This window comes from Pseudorca crassidens, chromosome 10 (genome assembly GCF_039906515.1).
Source record: "Pseudorca crassidens isolate mPseCra1 chromosome 10, mPseCra1.hap1, whole genome shotgun sequence".
Taxonomy (NCBI): Eukaryota; Metazoa; Chordata; class Mammalia; order Artiodactyla; family Delphinidae; genus Pseudorca; species Pseudorca crassidens.
In genome coordinates, this window is record NC_090305.1 from 35,805,594 (window position 1) to 35,822,349 (window position 16,756).

General features: G+C 50.9%; 1 protein-coding gene across 3 annotated transcripts in view; it reads left to right on the plus strand.

Moving 5' to 3' along the window:
* Positions 1-16,756, plus strand: part of KIF6 (kinesin family member 6) — a 390,416-nt gene that overhangs the window by 363,397 nt on the left and 10,263 nt on the right. For all 3 annotated transcript variants that reach the window (XM_067753073.1, XM_067753072.1, XM_067753074.1), the window contains 3 exons: positions 4,520-4,604; positions 5,766-5,901; positions 8,319-8,416. In XM_067753073.1, the coding sequence (XP_067609174.1) occupies positions 4,520-4,604; positions 5,766-5,901; positions 8,319-8,416 (319 nt within the window). The remainder of the gene's footprint in view (positions 1-4,519; positions 4,605-5,765; positions 5,902-8,318; positions 8,417-16,756) is intronic.

Here is a 16,756-nt window from a genome sequence, read left to right on the forward strand (position 1 = left end):
CTTGGGGGGGCCAGGCTCCCGTGGGGAACGTGGGTAGCGAAGCCCCTCGCACCCATCAGGCGAGCTGCAGATACCCGGTGGGAGCAGCGTGCAGGCCGTGGTTTCGGTTAGGAAAGGGCAGTCTGCACAGGCTGGCACTCGGGGGAGAGACTGAGGCGTTTTGTCAGCCCCGGCCCCGCACCTGAAAGGCATTCATGGAAAAGAGCATCCCCTTCAGATACCAAGGACGAGTCAATACCGACCTCAGTGATCTGCCCCATGGCTGCCTTCATTATGCCAGTCGCTTGCAAGGGAAATAGCACCAGCTTTGATGTCAGACAGAGCTGGGTCCTGACTCCAGCTCTTTTTACCAGTGGTGTGATCCCGGGGAAGATGACTTCCCCTGTCAGAACTCAGTTTCCCCATCTGTGATGGGCTTGTGATATAAGGGCCACAGAGCAGCCACGTGGTGGATATCGTTATTCAGAGATCCACCACCTGCAAGGGCCAAGTGCAGGCAGCCCAGCCCTACAGAGAGTGTGACTTCCTTGCTTCAAACCCCTGAGCTCCTTTGCCCCACAGTGGCTTCCAAAGGTCTGGAAGGTGGGCGGGGGGCAAAGGGCCATGTTGGCCCCCGTATAGCATCCTATAGGAACCCCTGCAGGTCCTGCATCCTCAGGGACTCCTGCATGGAGTACTTGCACTGAAACTGGACACAGAGCCTTGAACGGTGTTTCTTAACAAGGGGCGAGCGTCGGAATCACGGGGGAACCTACCATCAAATCCTAACTCAGAACGCCTGGGGTAGGGCCCAGCAGTCTCTGCTTTTACAAGCACCTTAGGTGATTCTCAGGTGCACCCCCAGTAGACAGCCAGTGAATGAAAGAAATGAGATTCTGCACATTTCAGACATTTACTGACTGTAGGAGAGTTTTGGGGTGTGTGTGTGTGTGTGTGTGTGTGTGTGTGTAGGGTATGGGGAGGTGGGAAGAGAAGGTACAGTGGTCTTTCCAGTGACCCTGAAATCATGCCAGGTATGAGGGGACCCACAGGAGGCTGGCCTTCCCAGCAAGCACCCATTTGTTCTTGTGCTGCTGGTTCCAAACACCTGACACATCAGAGGTGGGGTCAGCCTGAGATGTGTGTGCCCTTGAGTCACCACGCCCTTGTAAGTTCCAGTTACTATTTGACTGCTCAGGGCTTCCTCCGTGTGTGACATTCAGATCTACAGCCGCTGGAATGAAGCCCTTCTTTTTCGCTTCTGTATTGTGTGGGAGACAGCTGCCCACACAGACTCACAGCGTGACCTCATGGGCCACTCGGGGCTATGACCTTCAGTGCTCCCATCCCAGCCAGAGTCCTGTGCTTGAAAGGAGGACTCCTTGTGCCTCCTGTCAGGTGACTGGAGCTTCTGTCCCTGGCCACAGTCCCAGCGGGCATGGGGACCTGCAAAGCGCAACTGCCCTTTACGTACTCCCTTTTCCTCTGTTCCTGCTCAGTCGTTTTGTCTGGCTCCCTTTGAGTTCCCAGCCCCTCTTTCTCTCGAGAGAGGGCTGATCAGCCAAGCCGCAGGAAGCAGCAGGGGCAGCCAGGGCCGTCTCCTGGTGAGGGCACAATGCATTTCACTCGGCAGGCATCACTTTGGCGAGAGGCCCCTTTGGTTGTCATGGCAACGCGGGTAGCTTGTGTCTTGGGGGTACGCTGTGCCCTCATTCTGGCTGCCCAAGCTCCCTTGCCCCAGCTTTCTTTCCCAGATCCTTTCACCACCCTGGCGCCACCTCACATTAACTACGCTTCAGTTTGGAGCAGCTCTGTCTTGACCAGCAAAGCAACTACTTGTCTTGGCTATCAGAGGAACAGATCACACCACTCCTCCCCGCAACGCCCTCCAGCCTCTCAGCTCTCTCAAAGCCAACGTCCTTTCCAGGCCCTCAAGGTCCTACCTGATCTGGCCTCAGTTTCCTCACTGGCCCAGCCTTCACCCCAGAGCAGGGTCTTCACTGCATCTCTCAGGGGGTTCCTTGGTATGGGATCAAAAAGTGTTAAAAGGACAAAGGAGAGCCACAGCTTTTCTTTTTTAACAGACTTGGAGATACATGTGTCCATTTCTGAAACCATTAGGAAAGGAAATATTCTATTTCAAGTCCTACCGTTATCAGTTTGGTGTTGAGATACTTCCTTCAGTTTATCAGGTCTGACGTCTCCCAGAGAGGACAAGGGCCAGTGAGCACGGGCAGCATTGAGGGCACCCTGGACGCGGAGTCTGAACAAACAAAGCACTGGGGAGATATAAAGAGCAGAGGGACCAGTCCCTGCCCTCGAGGGGCTTCCAGTGCCTAGGCCTGGAGGACCATGGGTGACGAGGACAGGCAGTTTGGCTCATTAGGGCCACTAAGATGCACCAGCATGGGGGACAGCATAGCCTTCGGCTGGGAAGTCTATGGTATCTATGAGTGAGACACTTGCTCAGGGGTGAGATACTTGACACAAGGGACAGAGGGTAACAGGTGCCTGGCAGATAAAGAACAGAATTCTGATCCGCTTAGCGTATTTATCAATGAGTTAGATCACGACCTCAAAGCAGCCCAAAGGGAAAGAATAAGGCATGCCAGAATAAGGACCTCTCAGCAGGCTAAACCCCCAATAAACGGGAAATGTTGCCTTTGTGATTAAAAGGATAATCACACTGAAATAGAATGCGTTTCGACAACCACTCATAAATATAGGAACGTGGGTAAACTGGCCGCAAGCTTAACAGAAGACAGTGACAAACTGACATGGCCATGACAATGACGAAGCTGCTGAGAAACAAAAACAGTGCTGGGGGCTGCCTGGTATAAACATCTAGCTCTTTGGAACCAGAAAAATTGGGTTCACATCCCAGCCCTACCACTTATTAGCTCTGTGACCTTGAGTTATTCAACAACCTCTCCGAGCCTCAGAATCTTACTGAAATGAGATGGTAATGCCTTCCCTGCTGAGTTATTTTGAGAATTAGCAATAAGACGAGTAGACCACCTAGCCCAGCGTCCAGTAGAACTTGGCAGAACCTGGAATATAGAAGGCGCTCGGTAAATGGTCATTGTTAGTAATTCACCTCCTATAGAAATATAGAACGTAAATTTTTCAAGGCTAGGAGAATTCTTCTCTACCCTGCCCCTCTCGGGCCTATCTGGAGTATGATGTCCAGATTCAGGCTCTGTACTTCAGATCGATTAGAAAGTCAGCTTACTACTGAGCCCTTAGGTGAGAGAATTAGGCAGAGTCAGCCCGGGAATAAAGCTCCAGGCACATGTGGTGTTTTGTTGTTGTTGCTGTTGCCGTTAAAGTATTTAAAGAACCATCAGATTAAGAAGGAGGACAAACCGTGCTGCTCCAGAGCTCCAAAGGAGAGGTGAAAAGAAGTTAGTGGGGCAGGTCTCAGCTCCAATTAAGAGGAAACAGAGCTGCCCGCAACGAGGCATGCTCAGTGTAAAGCACTCAGCCTCACCCCCGGCAGTATGGGGGGAGAAAGCAGATGACCATCCTCAGAAATGTTATCGGAGGAATTTCTGAATCGAGAGCCTTGCAACCAGACAAACCTGGATTTGGATCCAGGCTCCTCAAGTTAGCCGCGCGGCCTTGGGCAGGTTAACCTCTTTGAACCTCCATGCCCTTATCTGTGAAAGGGGAGCAATAATACCTCCAATGAGTGCCAGAAGGATTAAGTCTGATCATGTCCAGAAAGCACCTAGCGTGTGATAGGGTCTCCCCTCCAAAGAGTAAAAAGTGGGTCTGCGTAACTCCTAAGACGCGTTCTGAGGCTGAGAAATGCAGTACAACCACCGAGAGCCTCCTGGGAAGATAGACCCCACCCACCAGGCTAGGAAAGGATGGGCTCCAGACGAGCACACAAGCCACCAGAGCAGGCAACCCGGCAACCAGCAGTGACAGCTGGCGTGTCTGGGGGCGCAGCCCTCACCTAGGACTTGCCAGGGTCCTGTGGGCAGGGCGTCTGAGCGTGGTTCTCAGCCTTGGGTGCACAGTGGGTTAATCGGGCTAAGAACCACTGCTTCAGAGGGAAGTCAGAAACGGGAGACATGATTTGAGGCTGGAGAATTCGGCACCTCAGCTGATGCAAAGTAAGATGTGAGCCGTTTCAGTGATGCCTTCTTGGTTTATGAAGGGCTCAGTATCAGAGGAGGGGGAGATGGTGTTTTGCATCTTCCCTGGGGACTCAAGAGCAAACGAGTGAACTCCATGGTAAAAGGATTGGTAGCGATATAAGGAAGAATTCCCTTCCAGTGACAGATGTGGGACAGTGGGAGGGACAGTGGATGGAGCATAATCATGGAACCCTCCTCTGGGGCTCTCAGCCGCGCAGAGGTTGCCACCCAGAGGAGGTGGGTAAAGCCGGCGCCCATCCAAAGGCCCCAGAAGGACTCACAGGGTCCCCTTTCACCTGGGACGCACGATGACTGTGTCATCCGCTCTAAACATCACACTCTCCCTTGACCTTTCTTCCTCGCTGGAGGGAATCATCAGCATCTCCCTTCTCCAGGTATCTCAGAAAACACACCCGTGCCCTCGACGCCAGACCTGCTGGAAGAGAAGCTGCGATCACAACTGCAGGAAGAAAAGAGAAGGTGCCCTTTCTTTTCGCCACACACACCGTGACCCCAGCCCCTCGGGGCCACCTGGAGCTGTGGGGCAGGGCAGGGTGGCCACGCCCGTCCCAAGCCTGCAGCTACCCTGGAAGCGGGTCCTAAAATAGCTGGAGGAGGTGCCACCTTTCAGCAGGCGGTCGTGAGATGCAGGAAGCCGAGGCAGGGTGAGGCTGGAGTGGGGAGCAGAAGGCCCAGCCAGGCTCCAGCGCTGGGACCCCCGAATAGGGCAGGGAGAGCAGCCTCTGCAGCCCCAGCCCAGGCTGCAGCCCAGGAAGCGGCGAGTCTTGTCTGCTGCTGCCCTCTAGGGGAGCCCAGAAGTATGACCATGGAGGACCTCCTTCCCCCCACTTCTCTCCTGAGGCTCCTATCTGCAAGGTGTCCAGAGAATATCAGACCCTCCTGCGGCCATTTAGGGCCCCAGAATGATTTAACCTGCAGAGCGAGGAACCTCAAGCATAAACAGACATCTGGTCATTACTGGTACAAGCTTCTCAGTTCATTCATTCATTTAGGCATTCAACAGCTATCTCCTCTGCCACGGAGACGTTTGGGGGAAACCAAACAAGAAACCTTCCTTACTCTCAAGGGGGCGATGCTGTCACTGTAACACACACCACCCACCCCTGGGCTGGCTAGGCATGTACCCTGAGCACCCCCAGTCACACTGCCCCCACCCCCAGATGGCCTGGGTTCAAACCCTGGCTCCGCTGTTTATTAGCTCGGTGCCGTAGAGCAAGTTCCTTAACCTCTCCATGCCTCAGGTTCCACATCTGTAAAGGGGAGATGATGATAATAGCGCCTTCCCCATAGGGTTGTGAAGAGGATTGAATGAGTTTATAGACGGCAAGGGCCTAGAGCAACGCCTGCCCTTCAGTGCCCAGTAATGGTACTTGTCCTTCTTGGAGAGGGGTTAGTCCTGTCACACACAGAGCCCCGCGGCCCACTGGACAGAAACACCTGGCTGTGGGCTCACATGCTGGCGCCATACTCTGGCCTGGGTGGGCAACTGTAAGGTCCCAGCCCCAGGCACCGGGGCTGCACGGCCAGGCTTCTGAGGCTCAGGCCCTGCCGCCGCCAGTCTCTTTAGAGCCCTCCCTCCCTGCCAGTGACTTTCAAGACTCCTCTCTGACTCCACTGCAGGTATAAAGCAATGTTCACGCACCTGAAGGCGCTGAAGGTGGAGATTGAGCATTTGCAGCTACTCATGGACAAAGCCAAGGTGAAGCTGCAGAAAGAGTTTGAAGCCTGGTGGGCAGAGGAGGCCACCAGCCTGCAGGTACTGGCAGCCATGCCCCTCACTGCCCCAGAGCCCACCCTCCTGCTGGGGCCTGAGGAACGTCAGGGCAGCCAGGGTGGGGCCAGACCCCCAGCCCCATGGTGGGGCGGAGCAGAGGAAAAAGAATGGGGGCTTAGACCCGCAGTGCACGTGCTCTCAGCCCCTACCTCCTGAAGCGAGGGCTCGTTTTAGTAACAAGGAACGTGAGTGGTCAGGGGCTCACCGTTTCCTTGCTAGTGCCTGACGCATAGAAATGCAGGGGGTGGGAGGTGTAGCTCCCCAAGCCGATGGATTGCCACCATTGCTTCCGGAGACGGAGTGACAACACTGATTGTTCTTTATTAGTCATATATATGCACGTATGTGTGTGTATATATATATATGGTATACATTTTAGAAAACACAGAAAAACACAAGGTGAAATCACCATAATCCCACCATTTAAGGATAATCGATATTAATATGTTGGATTATATTATTTTATATTTTTATGCATATACAACCATATGCTTTTATAAAAATAGAATCATATTAGTCTTCAAGTATCACAAACGGCTTTTGTTTTCACTTAGTGGTCCAGCATGCCACCTCTTCCATGGCATGATGCCATGACATCATTCCAGTGCTGTCACTGTTCAAGCATATGGATTTATTCTAATATATTTAATCTCCTGTTGTTTAATGCTTAGGTTGTTTGGGGGTCGTTTCACTAGAAAAGTATTTGAAGATACATTTTTGCATATTTCCTAGACAAATTCCTAGAAGTTCTCTATAATATTATGAAGGCTAAAGAACCAGTTAAGAAATGTTAGTACACACCCCCAGTTCCAACTGTCCTCATGTGACCCCTCAGCTGTGTATAATAAAAGAGATGACATACACATAATCCTACCACTTTTGTGGCTGGAAGAACCCTTAGAAATTCTCTAACAGGCTGATTGTGTCATTTTAAGGACAAGAAACTGAGAGCCAGAAAAGATAGTGTCCCAAGGACAAAACCGAGCAGTAACCCGTACATTACCGAGTGGCCTCGTGACCAGACGATGGAGAAACATATTTGGATAAAATTAAATACACAAGATGACAAATAAAACCAATAAGATGGAAATGCAGTTATCACAATATTTTAGCAGCACAGTTATGGTATAGTAATATGTATACCATTTGACAGATGCATTAATTAATAAGATCTGGGGGGCTCAATATTTACCACAATTTCAAAGTAGTGATGAACACAGTATTTCAAGATTTCTGCAACAACTGTAATGTGATCTGAAAATATCTGTAATTTCTACTGGTGGCAGAGTCACTGGTACCACCCATTCTACTGTGGTGTGTTGTCTACATTTAATCATCAAAAGATATGTTAAATTTCAGGTAGAAGTTAGGAAGAATAAAGATGTCATTGGTTCCCAGTCACGTTCACAGTGCCCCTGCTCTCCAGTTAAGAAGCCTCCCTCGGGAGGTCATCAGTGGGTGAGACCGTCAGCCACTGCTGGTGCCCATGGGCATCCGGCCACTGGACAGTGATGAGGGTTCTCCCATCATCCCGTATGACCCAGTTGAGGCTGATGGATTCAGACCGTTTATTACTTGCATAGACAGTGAAAGGCAGGGTAGCCAAGCTGTCAGCTCCCTGTGCCCTCCACGCCACAGGATGTCATTGAAACAGAAGGGACCAGGTGACCACAGCAGGGATGATGGGGCGCCCTGTAGCAATTCCATGCAGCCACTGAGCCATTTTATAGCCGGCGGATATACCCTGAGTGGGGCAGGCAAAAAGCCTTAACCCTCATTAGAACATAGGAGGTGATGAGAAACTGTCCCATGACGGCCTCTGAGCGAGATGGCGAGGAAGTGGGAGACGGCCTGGCAGCAGCTGCTCACAAGCCTCCCGTGCTCTCATGTTCTGGGAGAAGCGCGGGGCATTCTGCTACGACTCAGATCCGCTGGGGTTTCATCGCTGCTCAGGAGACCTGGGTGGAGACACGCAAGGTTTCCAGGACCCTGCTGGAGCTGCCCCCACATGCACGATGAATGCATCGCTCCTGACTCTGCCAGCATCTCTTTGGGACGAGGGAAAGCAAAGCCAGAAAGGAGTTCTGGAGAACTGTCAGACCACATTTTAAACACTTTTTCTTAACTTTAAAAAGTAATACAGGCTCAATATGGAGAACTTAGAAAACACGGAAAAGCACAAAGAATAAATCAAACATTACCCATCATCCTGCCATCCAAAGAGAATGTTGTGATGCCCCTCATTAAGGTCATGACTACCTCTAGATTTTTTTTTTTCCCACACATGTACATACAACTTTTCTAGCTGGCTTTTTCCCTTTAAGAAATAACATCAAAGACATTTTCCCCATGTCATTAGATTCATGCTTACACTGTGAAACTTTCTCTTGGACCAACAGGTAAACTCCCCAGCGGTGAATTCACTGAATCACATGAAACCCTTTCCCCAGACGCCAGAATCCCAGCACGAAAGGTCCCAGCTTCTCTCTAGCAAAAGGTAAGGGGAGAACCCTGCGACAGGGTTGGGATGCCCAGAAAAGAGGCCCTACCTCTCCTCAACCCAGTCTTGATGCTCTAAGTGAAGGCTGCCTGATCCGGGAAGATGAGTGACTTTCACTGTTAAATTAGTTGAAAATACTCAGGCCAGTGGCTCTCAGGCTTTACTGGAGTACCGCGCCCCCTTCCCCCCACCCCGGCCCTTTCCCTCCGGCTCTGACAGCCAGTGAACCTACTGCCACAGTGACAAGAGAAGCAGTTTAACCAAACTGTGCAAGCCCTGGTCCTGCCGCTGGGTGGGAAGAAGCGGTTGGCAGTAGTGGGAGGGGAGAGGGAGGGGGGAACTGTGGAGGGGATGTTGGGTAAGGCAGAGGGGAGTCAGCCTGCCAGGACTCAGGAACCTCTGGTTAGTGACTCTGTCCTAGCACAGACTCAGGAGAGACGTGGGCAGCCTTCCGTGAGGACGCCCAGAACCAGTGTCCCTGAGTGATGGCATGAGCCAGCACAGACTATACTTCCCACACACACACCTTCTGAAGGCAGGTTCCTTCTCATGCCACCCACGTTATTGTCTCTTTCCAACCGCACAGCGCGGGCGGTAGAGCCAATGACACCTGCGTCATCCATCCTGCATCTCTGAGACGGGCCCACTGTCCGCATGGCAGAGACCAGGCCAGCACGAGTGGGGCCTCGGCCTCGACTGCCAAGGAACGCTCCTTGCCTGGGTCTGAGCAGAGCTGAGTTCTCACGTTGGAAATGTGAAATAGAGCTTTTTAAAAGGGGTTGGGGAGAGGGTTGCCAGACGGTGTCCCTGATCCGATGATGTGATGAGAATGGCAATGACCTCTGTGGTCTCCTTTTCAAAAACCCATAACCCTGGTTGAGTCATGAGGAAAACGTCAGACAAGTCCCCGTCGAGGGGCATTCTGCAAAATACCTGACCAGTACTCCTCAAAACTGTCAAGGGCAAGAAAATTCTGAGAAACTGTCACAGACAAGAGGAGCCTAAGGAGATACGATGGCCAAATGTAATGTGCTATCCTGGATGGGAACTAGATCAGAAACACTAAGAAAATCCAAATAACGAACAGACGGTAGTTAATAATAATGTATCAGTATTGGTTCCTTAGTTGTGACAAATGTACCACACTAATATAAGATTATATAATGAGGGAAATTGGGTATGGGGTATAGGGGAACTCTCTGTACTATCTTTGCAACTTTTCTCTAAATCTGAAACTATTCTTAAAACAAAACAGCCAACCAGAGAGCTGTCCACCACCTGGCTGACATTTTCCCTGGACCTCTTCACATCCCCCAACCTGGCCCTCAGGGCCAGCACTTCGGCTTGTATTCTAGCTTTAGGAAACATCTCCTACGTGAGCCCCTAAGCCCCAGGTTAACAGCCGGCAAGGTATGTTCTGTTTGGCTACGCTGGTGTTTTAAAAGGCAGTGTAGGTCCACGAAAGAAAAAATTGATAAGTTTGACTATCTTCATATGGAAAATGCTGCTCTGTGAAAGACACTGTTAAGAGAATGAAAAGACAAACCACAGACTGGGAGAAAATATTTGAAAAACATATATAAATGGGCAAAAGATCTGAACAGCCACCTCACCAAAGAAGATATACAGGTGGCAAATAAGTGTATGACAGGATGCTCCACATCATATGTCATTGCGGAAATACAAATTAAAGCAATAATGAGACACCATTCCACACCTATGAGAATGGCTAAAATAAAATAAAAATAAAAAAATAATAATAATAAAAAAATAAAATAAAACTGACACCACCAAATGCTGGTGAGGATGTGGAGCAACAGGAACCCTCGTTCATTGCTGATGGGAATGCAAAATGGCGCAGCCTCTTGGGAAAACTGTTTGGTGGTTTCTTACTAAACTAAACATACTCTTACCATACGATTCATCAGTCATGCCCCTTGGTGTTTACTGAAATGAGTTGAAAACTCACATCCACACTTACATATGGTTGTTTACAGCTTTATTCATAATTGCCTAAAACTGGAAGCAACCAAGGTATCCTTCAAAAGGTGAATGGAAAAACAAGACAAACGGTACCTCCATATTTAATGATAAAAAGAAATGAGCTATTGAGCCATGAAAATACGTGGAGGAAACTTAAATGCATATCACTAAGCGACGAAGCCAGTCTGAAAAGGCTACATACTGTGTGATTCCAGCTATGACATTCTGGAAAGGGCAAACCTATGCACACAGGTAGAAAGATCAGAGAGAGGGAGAGAGGGCAGGGGTGGGAAGGATGAATAGGGAGAACACAGGGGATTTTTAAGGCAGTGAAACTATGCTGTAGGATACTGTAATGATGGATATACAATAGTATGCATTTGTCAAAATCCATAGAATCGTACAACAGAAAGAGTGAACCCCGACGTAAGCTGTGGACATCAGTTAATAATGATGGTTCATCAGTTGTAATGAATGTACAACACTAATGCAAGATGTTAGTAATAGGGGAAAATACAAGCCGGGAGAGAGAGGATACATGCGAATTCTCTGTACTATTTGCTTAATATTCTGTAAACCTAAAACTTTTGTAAGAAAAATAGTCCATTCATTTTTTAAAAAAACTTAAAGGCAGTGTAAGTAGGCAGCTGCACTTCTCCGTGGCAATACAGAGCTTGGCATTAGTGTCCCACACTTGCCCTCTCTGTGCCTTCCCTTGGGTACCTGCTAATCCCTGGGATACTTGAGTTTCCAACCCCTAATGCCTTCCTGCTGCCCCACTCTGGGCCCCCTCCCTGAAACCCCAGGACTCCACAGAGCATGTTTAAAAAACACTAGTCCAGCCAGCCCAGAGCTTGCCCCAGTCATTGCTCTGGCTCTGGCTCCGATCCGAGCCTCTCGAGTGTCCGCCACACGAGAATAAGCCCTCCTCCCCAGTGGGAGGCTTCTCAGAACCCCTGACTATTTCTCCAGCTTCTTTTCTGATCTCTTCCAAGCTCCTACTGGTAGGAGTATCCTGCCCAGCAAACAGGAAGCTCCAGCTCTAATTTTTCTTTTGGAATGAAGTGTGTGTGTGTGTGCGTGCGTGTGTGTGCGCGTGTGAGTGTGTGTGTGTGTGTGTGTGAGAGAGAGTGTGTGTGTGTGTGAGTGTGTGTGAGTGTGTGTGTGTGTGAGTGAGTGTATGTGTGTGTGTGAGTGTGTGTGTGTGTGTTGGGAAAGGCCCGGTGAAACTACTCCAGGGCTATAAGGTAGACATAGACCGTGCCTGCCAAGTGAAGCTCAGAACCTTGAATTTCAAAGGCGTGTATCAGGTTACCCATAGGAGCTTCTCCCAAAATCATGCTCCCTGAGCTCTACCCCCAGCACTTTTGATGATGCTGGAAGGAGGGTCTTTGGGGAGTGGACTCTCAGGCAGGCTCGGGGCACTGTTCAGTCTCTGTCATCTGTGGTGGCAGCCGGTGCTCGGGTGGGATCTCTAACCTTCGGCAGAGATAACCAAGTGTCCTGAGAAGTGTCTGTTAAGATGTCTCGGCTATGAGAGGTCGGCACCCCTAAATTCCTTCGCACAGAGTAGTTCAGATACCATTCATTGTGGGCGGAAAGGTTACAGTGGACAGGTGAGAGGAGAAGGGTCCTGCTAGAGACTGGCAAGGGCAAGGTCTTGGGCTCCTCCTCTGATAAAGAAGTCACCTGCCACTGCTTTAAAAAGCTGGCAGAGGGGCTTCCCTGGTGGCGCAGTGGTTGAGAGTCCGCCTGCCGATGCAGGGGACACCGGTTCGTGCCCCGGTCCGGGAAGATCCCACATGCCGCGGAGCGGCTGGGCCCGTGAGCCATGGCCGCTGAGCCTGCGCATCCGGAGCCTGTGCTCCGCAACGGGAGAGGCCACAACAGTGAGAGGCCCACGTACCGCAAAAAAAAAAAAAAAAAAAAAAAGCTGGCAGAGAAGAGCTCACAGAGCTCTACCAGGGGTGAGGCAGGGAGGAGACCCTGCCCCTGGTCATTGTGGCTTCGCAGACATTCTCTGTGAACAGCCAACTGTGGAGGATTAGTTGTTGGCGTCCGTAAATTCTCCAAGGAGGCTTCTCCAAGGCTCTCCTCTCTTACGGTAATCACATCTCCTGTGAGGGCTCTAAGGGCCAGGAACTGAACACGTGTGTGACGTATGTGCTATCATTGCGCCCATTTTACAGATGCGAACACTCTGGCTCCGAGAGATCAACTAACTTGCTAGGGTCACCCAGCTAATGAGAGGTGAGACCAGGACTGGAACCCAGGCCTGTCAGCATCCGGCCCCCCCTCTCCCCTCACTCCTCACATCAGTTTCCTTTAACCTTAATGACCATGACCATCCTTTAGGGACACGTGCGTATCCTGTTGTTTAGTAGAAGGTGACATTTTCCCACTCATATTCTGCACTATTTTGTACAAATGTGTTTTCCTCATATTCATCCAAGTGCCAGGTCCTCCTGCTTGGGGTCCCCATTCTTTCCATGTGTCCACGATCTGATTTTCCCAAGAGACCAAGATTTTCAAAGAGCAAAATTATGGCTCCTAAGAAGGCCAACCTCTGACTGGAAAACCAGAGCTCCCTTGGATTGGGAACTCCAATCCAAGGATGGGATGATTGGCCCCATCGTTTCAGTTGAGAAACCCTGAAATCAATCCTATTTCACTAATGAGAAAACTGAGGCCCAGGAAGGGAACGTGATGCTCTGAACTCTGTGGTTAACAATGGGACGAGCTGCAGCTTCAGCCTGAACTCCAGGCTCCATGTCGAGCCACGGTTTTTCCTTCCTTCCTTGCCCCCCGGCCCCCCATGCTCCCCTGCCTCCCCCTCTCTCCCCCTCTCTCCTCCTCACTCCTTCACTCCCTTCTTCCCCTCACTTTCCCCCACTTTCTTTTTTTTTTTTTTTTGGTACACGGGCCTCTCACTGTTGTGGCCTCTCCCATTGTGGAGCACAGGCTCCGGACGCACAGGCTCAGCGGCCATGGCTCACGGACCCAGCCTCTCCGCGGCATGTGGGATCTTCCCAGACCGGGGCACGAACCTGTGTCCCCTGCATTGGCAGGCGAACTCTCAACCACTGCGCCACCAGGGAAGCCCTCCCCCACTTTCTTGCTCTACCTAACCCTTCCCACCCTACATTCTTTCTCCCCCTTTTCTCCTCCTCCTCTCGATGCTTCTCCCCCCTCCTCCCAGGCTCCCTCTAGGCCAAGGCCACTCTCTATTGTTTGTCCATTTGTCCATCCCTCTGCCAGCTTCTCTGAGAGAGTGTCCACCCTGGAATGGGTCTAAGAACTGGCCACTGGGAAGGCCTCCTAGGATCTCCTCGGGAAACACCGTTAGAATCCTCCCCCAGCATCTACCTTGTCTGAGAGGCAGGGCCTATCCTGGCCTGGCCTTCCAAGATATTCCTAAGGTATCCCAAGTTAAGGTGATCCCTGGATGTGCTTGCCAAAAGATCCTTAACCTTGACGTTCAGAACCTTGGATCTCAAAGGTGCCCATCAGCTCACCATGGGTTACCTGCAAGGAGTTCCCTCAGTTTAGACTTTCACAAAGAGTGCTCTTCTGGGTGCTGGCCCTCGGGCAAGCCAGCTCCCCCTTTGGGATCCCCTCGTCTCATCTGTAAGATGCGTCGAGGTCCCTCTGACACTATTCTTCCATGAGCAGGCGAGTGTCCCGGGGCCACTGCAGAGCTGCTGGGACAGGAGAGTGAGAGTCCAGCTGCCTGTCTCCCCTGAGCTCCAGAGATGCTGCTCCTGATGGGACCACTGCAGCCCGGGGGCTGGTCCTCTTGCTCCTTGGGTTCTGACAGAAACCTGATTTCATCCCTTCCCCAGGGATGCTCTGGGCCTGTGGGCTGATCACACTAAATTCACAACACTGTGATGGGCAACCATCATTAGGAGGCCTAATTACTATTAATATTACTTACTAATCCTTGTGAAGGAAGAGATGATTGATTCTGATGGCCGTTGTGCGCTCTCTCCGGAAGGAGTGTCAGCGTGAGAAGTGAATTCACCGTCAAAGGCTCGTGGGTCAGGAGAGAGGGCAAAAGTCATGGTATGACCCTGAGGGTTCAGAGGCCGAGCTATGGCACCCAGGGATGCTCCTGCGGCCTCGGGGCTGGAGGACCCCCAAGCCATCACACTGCGCCATCCTCCTGCGGGAGCTGCTCAAGGCAACGGGACGGGCAGCTGGGCCTCTGCAGAGGGTGCCGGATGCCCCCATCTGTCCTGTCACCTCCATCTCTGCCCTTTTCCACCCACTCCCAGCCCTCAACAGTTAGCACCTGTGAGCACTCCCTGGAATCTCAGAAAAGGCTCGGCCGGGAAACCATCGAGTTCATGAGCCATTTGTGTGCCAGTGGCTTGATCTTGCAAGACTTGCTGCAGCTTCCAAACTGACCGTGACCTGGTGTCATTGCAGCACCTGCGGGATGGAAAGCCCTTTCTCCTTCCCTAGTTGAGGCCTGCACCAGGAACCATTCGGAAGGAACCCTAGGAACTTGCCTCTGTTCTCCAAAGAAAGGCATGCAGAGCCTGCCACCTTGTGGCTGCCTCTGGTCCTACAGTGACCCTCAGCACAGATGCTCAGTTCACCCGAAGACTCAGTGCAGAGTCTCTGGGATACTGGGAAATAGACATCTGAGGGGGAAAAAAAAAAAATCCCAGGCTCTGATTTCCTTTCCCGTTTGTAGGACCCACATTCCTGAGACGGTGGAGGCAGGCCCAGGGTAAGAGGCCCTGCCCTGGCTGAGACAGGAGAGGGCAGAAGACAGGAGCTGGAGAGGAAGCAGTGCTCACGGCTGGTTATTGGGCCTGTGGAGAGCCTGGGGCTGCTGACGTGTGCTGAGCAAAGCCAGAGCACCTGTCTCTAACCCTGCCTGCCAGTCACCCCCAGAGTCCCCACCTGTGAAATGAGGGTTCTGAGGTGACTTCGGAGGCCTCTTTCTACTCCAATATTGTGTCTAAGCAGGACATTGCAAAGCAAGGGAGTGGATCCCTTCATGGCACTGACATCCCAGGATAGCTTGCCTCTCCACCTCCCAAGGGGTGCTGTTGGGCTCCACTCTTTCCCAACTGAGAATCCAAGGCAAGGAGCGCACATCAATTAAATGGGCAAAACTGCATCTGCATGAGCTGTTGGGTCTAACTCCTCACTCAGGGAGCACAGAGCCGGTCAGCCAGGGCCACCCAGGCTCAGTCCATGTGGCCAGGGATAAGCCATGTGTCTCCAGCATGTGCTTCCTCAGAATGCCAGAGCTGAGTCCGGTTAATAAAGCACAAGTTCTGAAGCCTCACAGAGCTGTGATTAGATCCAGATACTGCCACTTACCACTGGGCAACTTGTAGAATTTCTTTAACCTCTCTAAGCCTCAGCTTTCTCGTCCATATAACGGGGATGGTGAGGCTATTGAGAGGATTAAATAGCGTGATGTTTGCAGAGCACCCTCCCAGGACCTGGTGTGCAGAGAGTGTCTATAAATGACGGTTGTGATCATTGTTGTTTTTGTTCCACGACCACAGCTGGTACATGCAATGCTCTAGCAATGAAAATTAGTGTATAAACCATCTGTTATAGACTGAATGTGTCCCCAAAATTCATATGTTGAACTCTAATCCCCAATGTGAGGGTATTAAGAGAAGGGGCCTTTGGGACCTAATTTGGTCATGAGGGTGGGGCCCTCGAGAATGGAAATAGTGACCTTATAAAAAGAGGCCAGAGTCCTAGCTCACTCTACCATGTGAGAACACAGCAAGAAGTCGGCAGTCTGCAACCCAGAAGAAGGCTCTCACCAGAACACAACCACGCTGGCACCCTGATCTCAGACTTGCAGCCTCCAGAACTGTGAGAAATGAATTTCCATTGTTTATACGCCACTCAGCCTGCGGTATTTCGTTATAGCAGCCCAAAGAGACTGAGTCAGAAATTAGTACCAGAAGTGGGGTGTTACTATAACAGATACTTAAAAATGTAGAAGCAGTTTTGGAACCAGGTAATGGGTAGAGGCTGTCAGAGTTTTGAAGCACGTGCTAGAAGATGCTGAGGTTGTCACGAATGGACTTTTAAAGGCAGTTCTGGTGAGGGCTCAGAAAGGAAAGAGGAGAGCTGTAGAGAAAGCTGCTATCTTCTTAGAGAATACGGAAATAATCACGTAGAGAATGTTGGTAGAAATATGGATGGTAAAGGCCATTCTGGTGAGGTCTCAGACAGAAGTGAGGAACATGTTATTGGACAGTGAAGAAAAGGTGATCTTGTTATAAAGTGGCAAAGAACTTGGCTGAATTGTGTTCATGTTCTAGTGTTTTGTGGAAAGAAGAACTTGCAAGTGATAAAATTGGACATTTA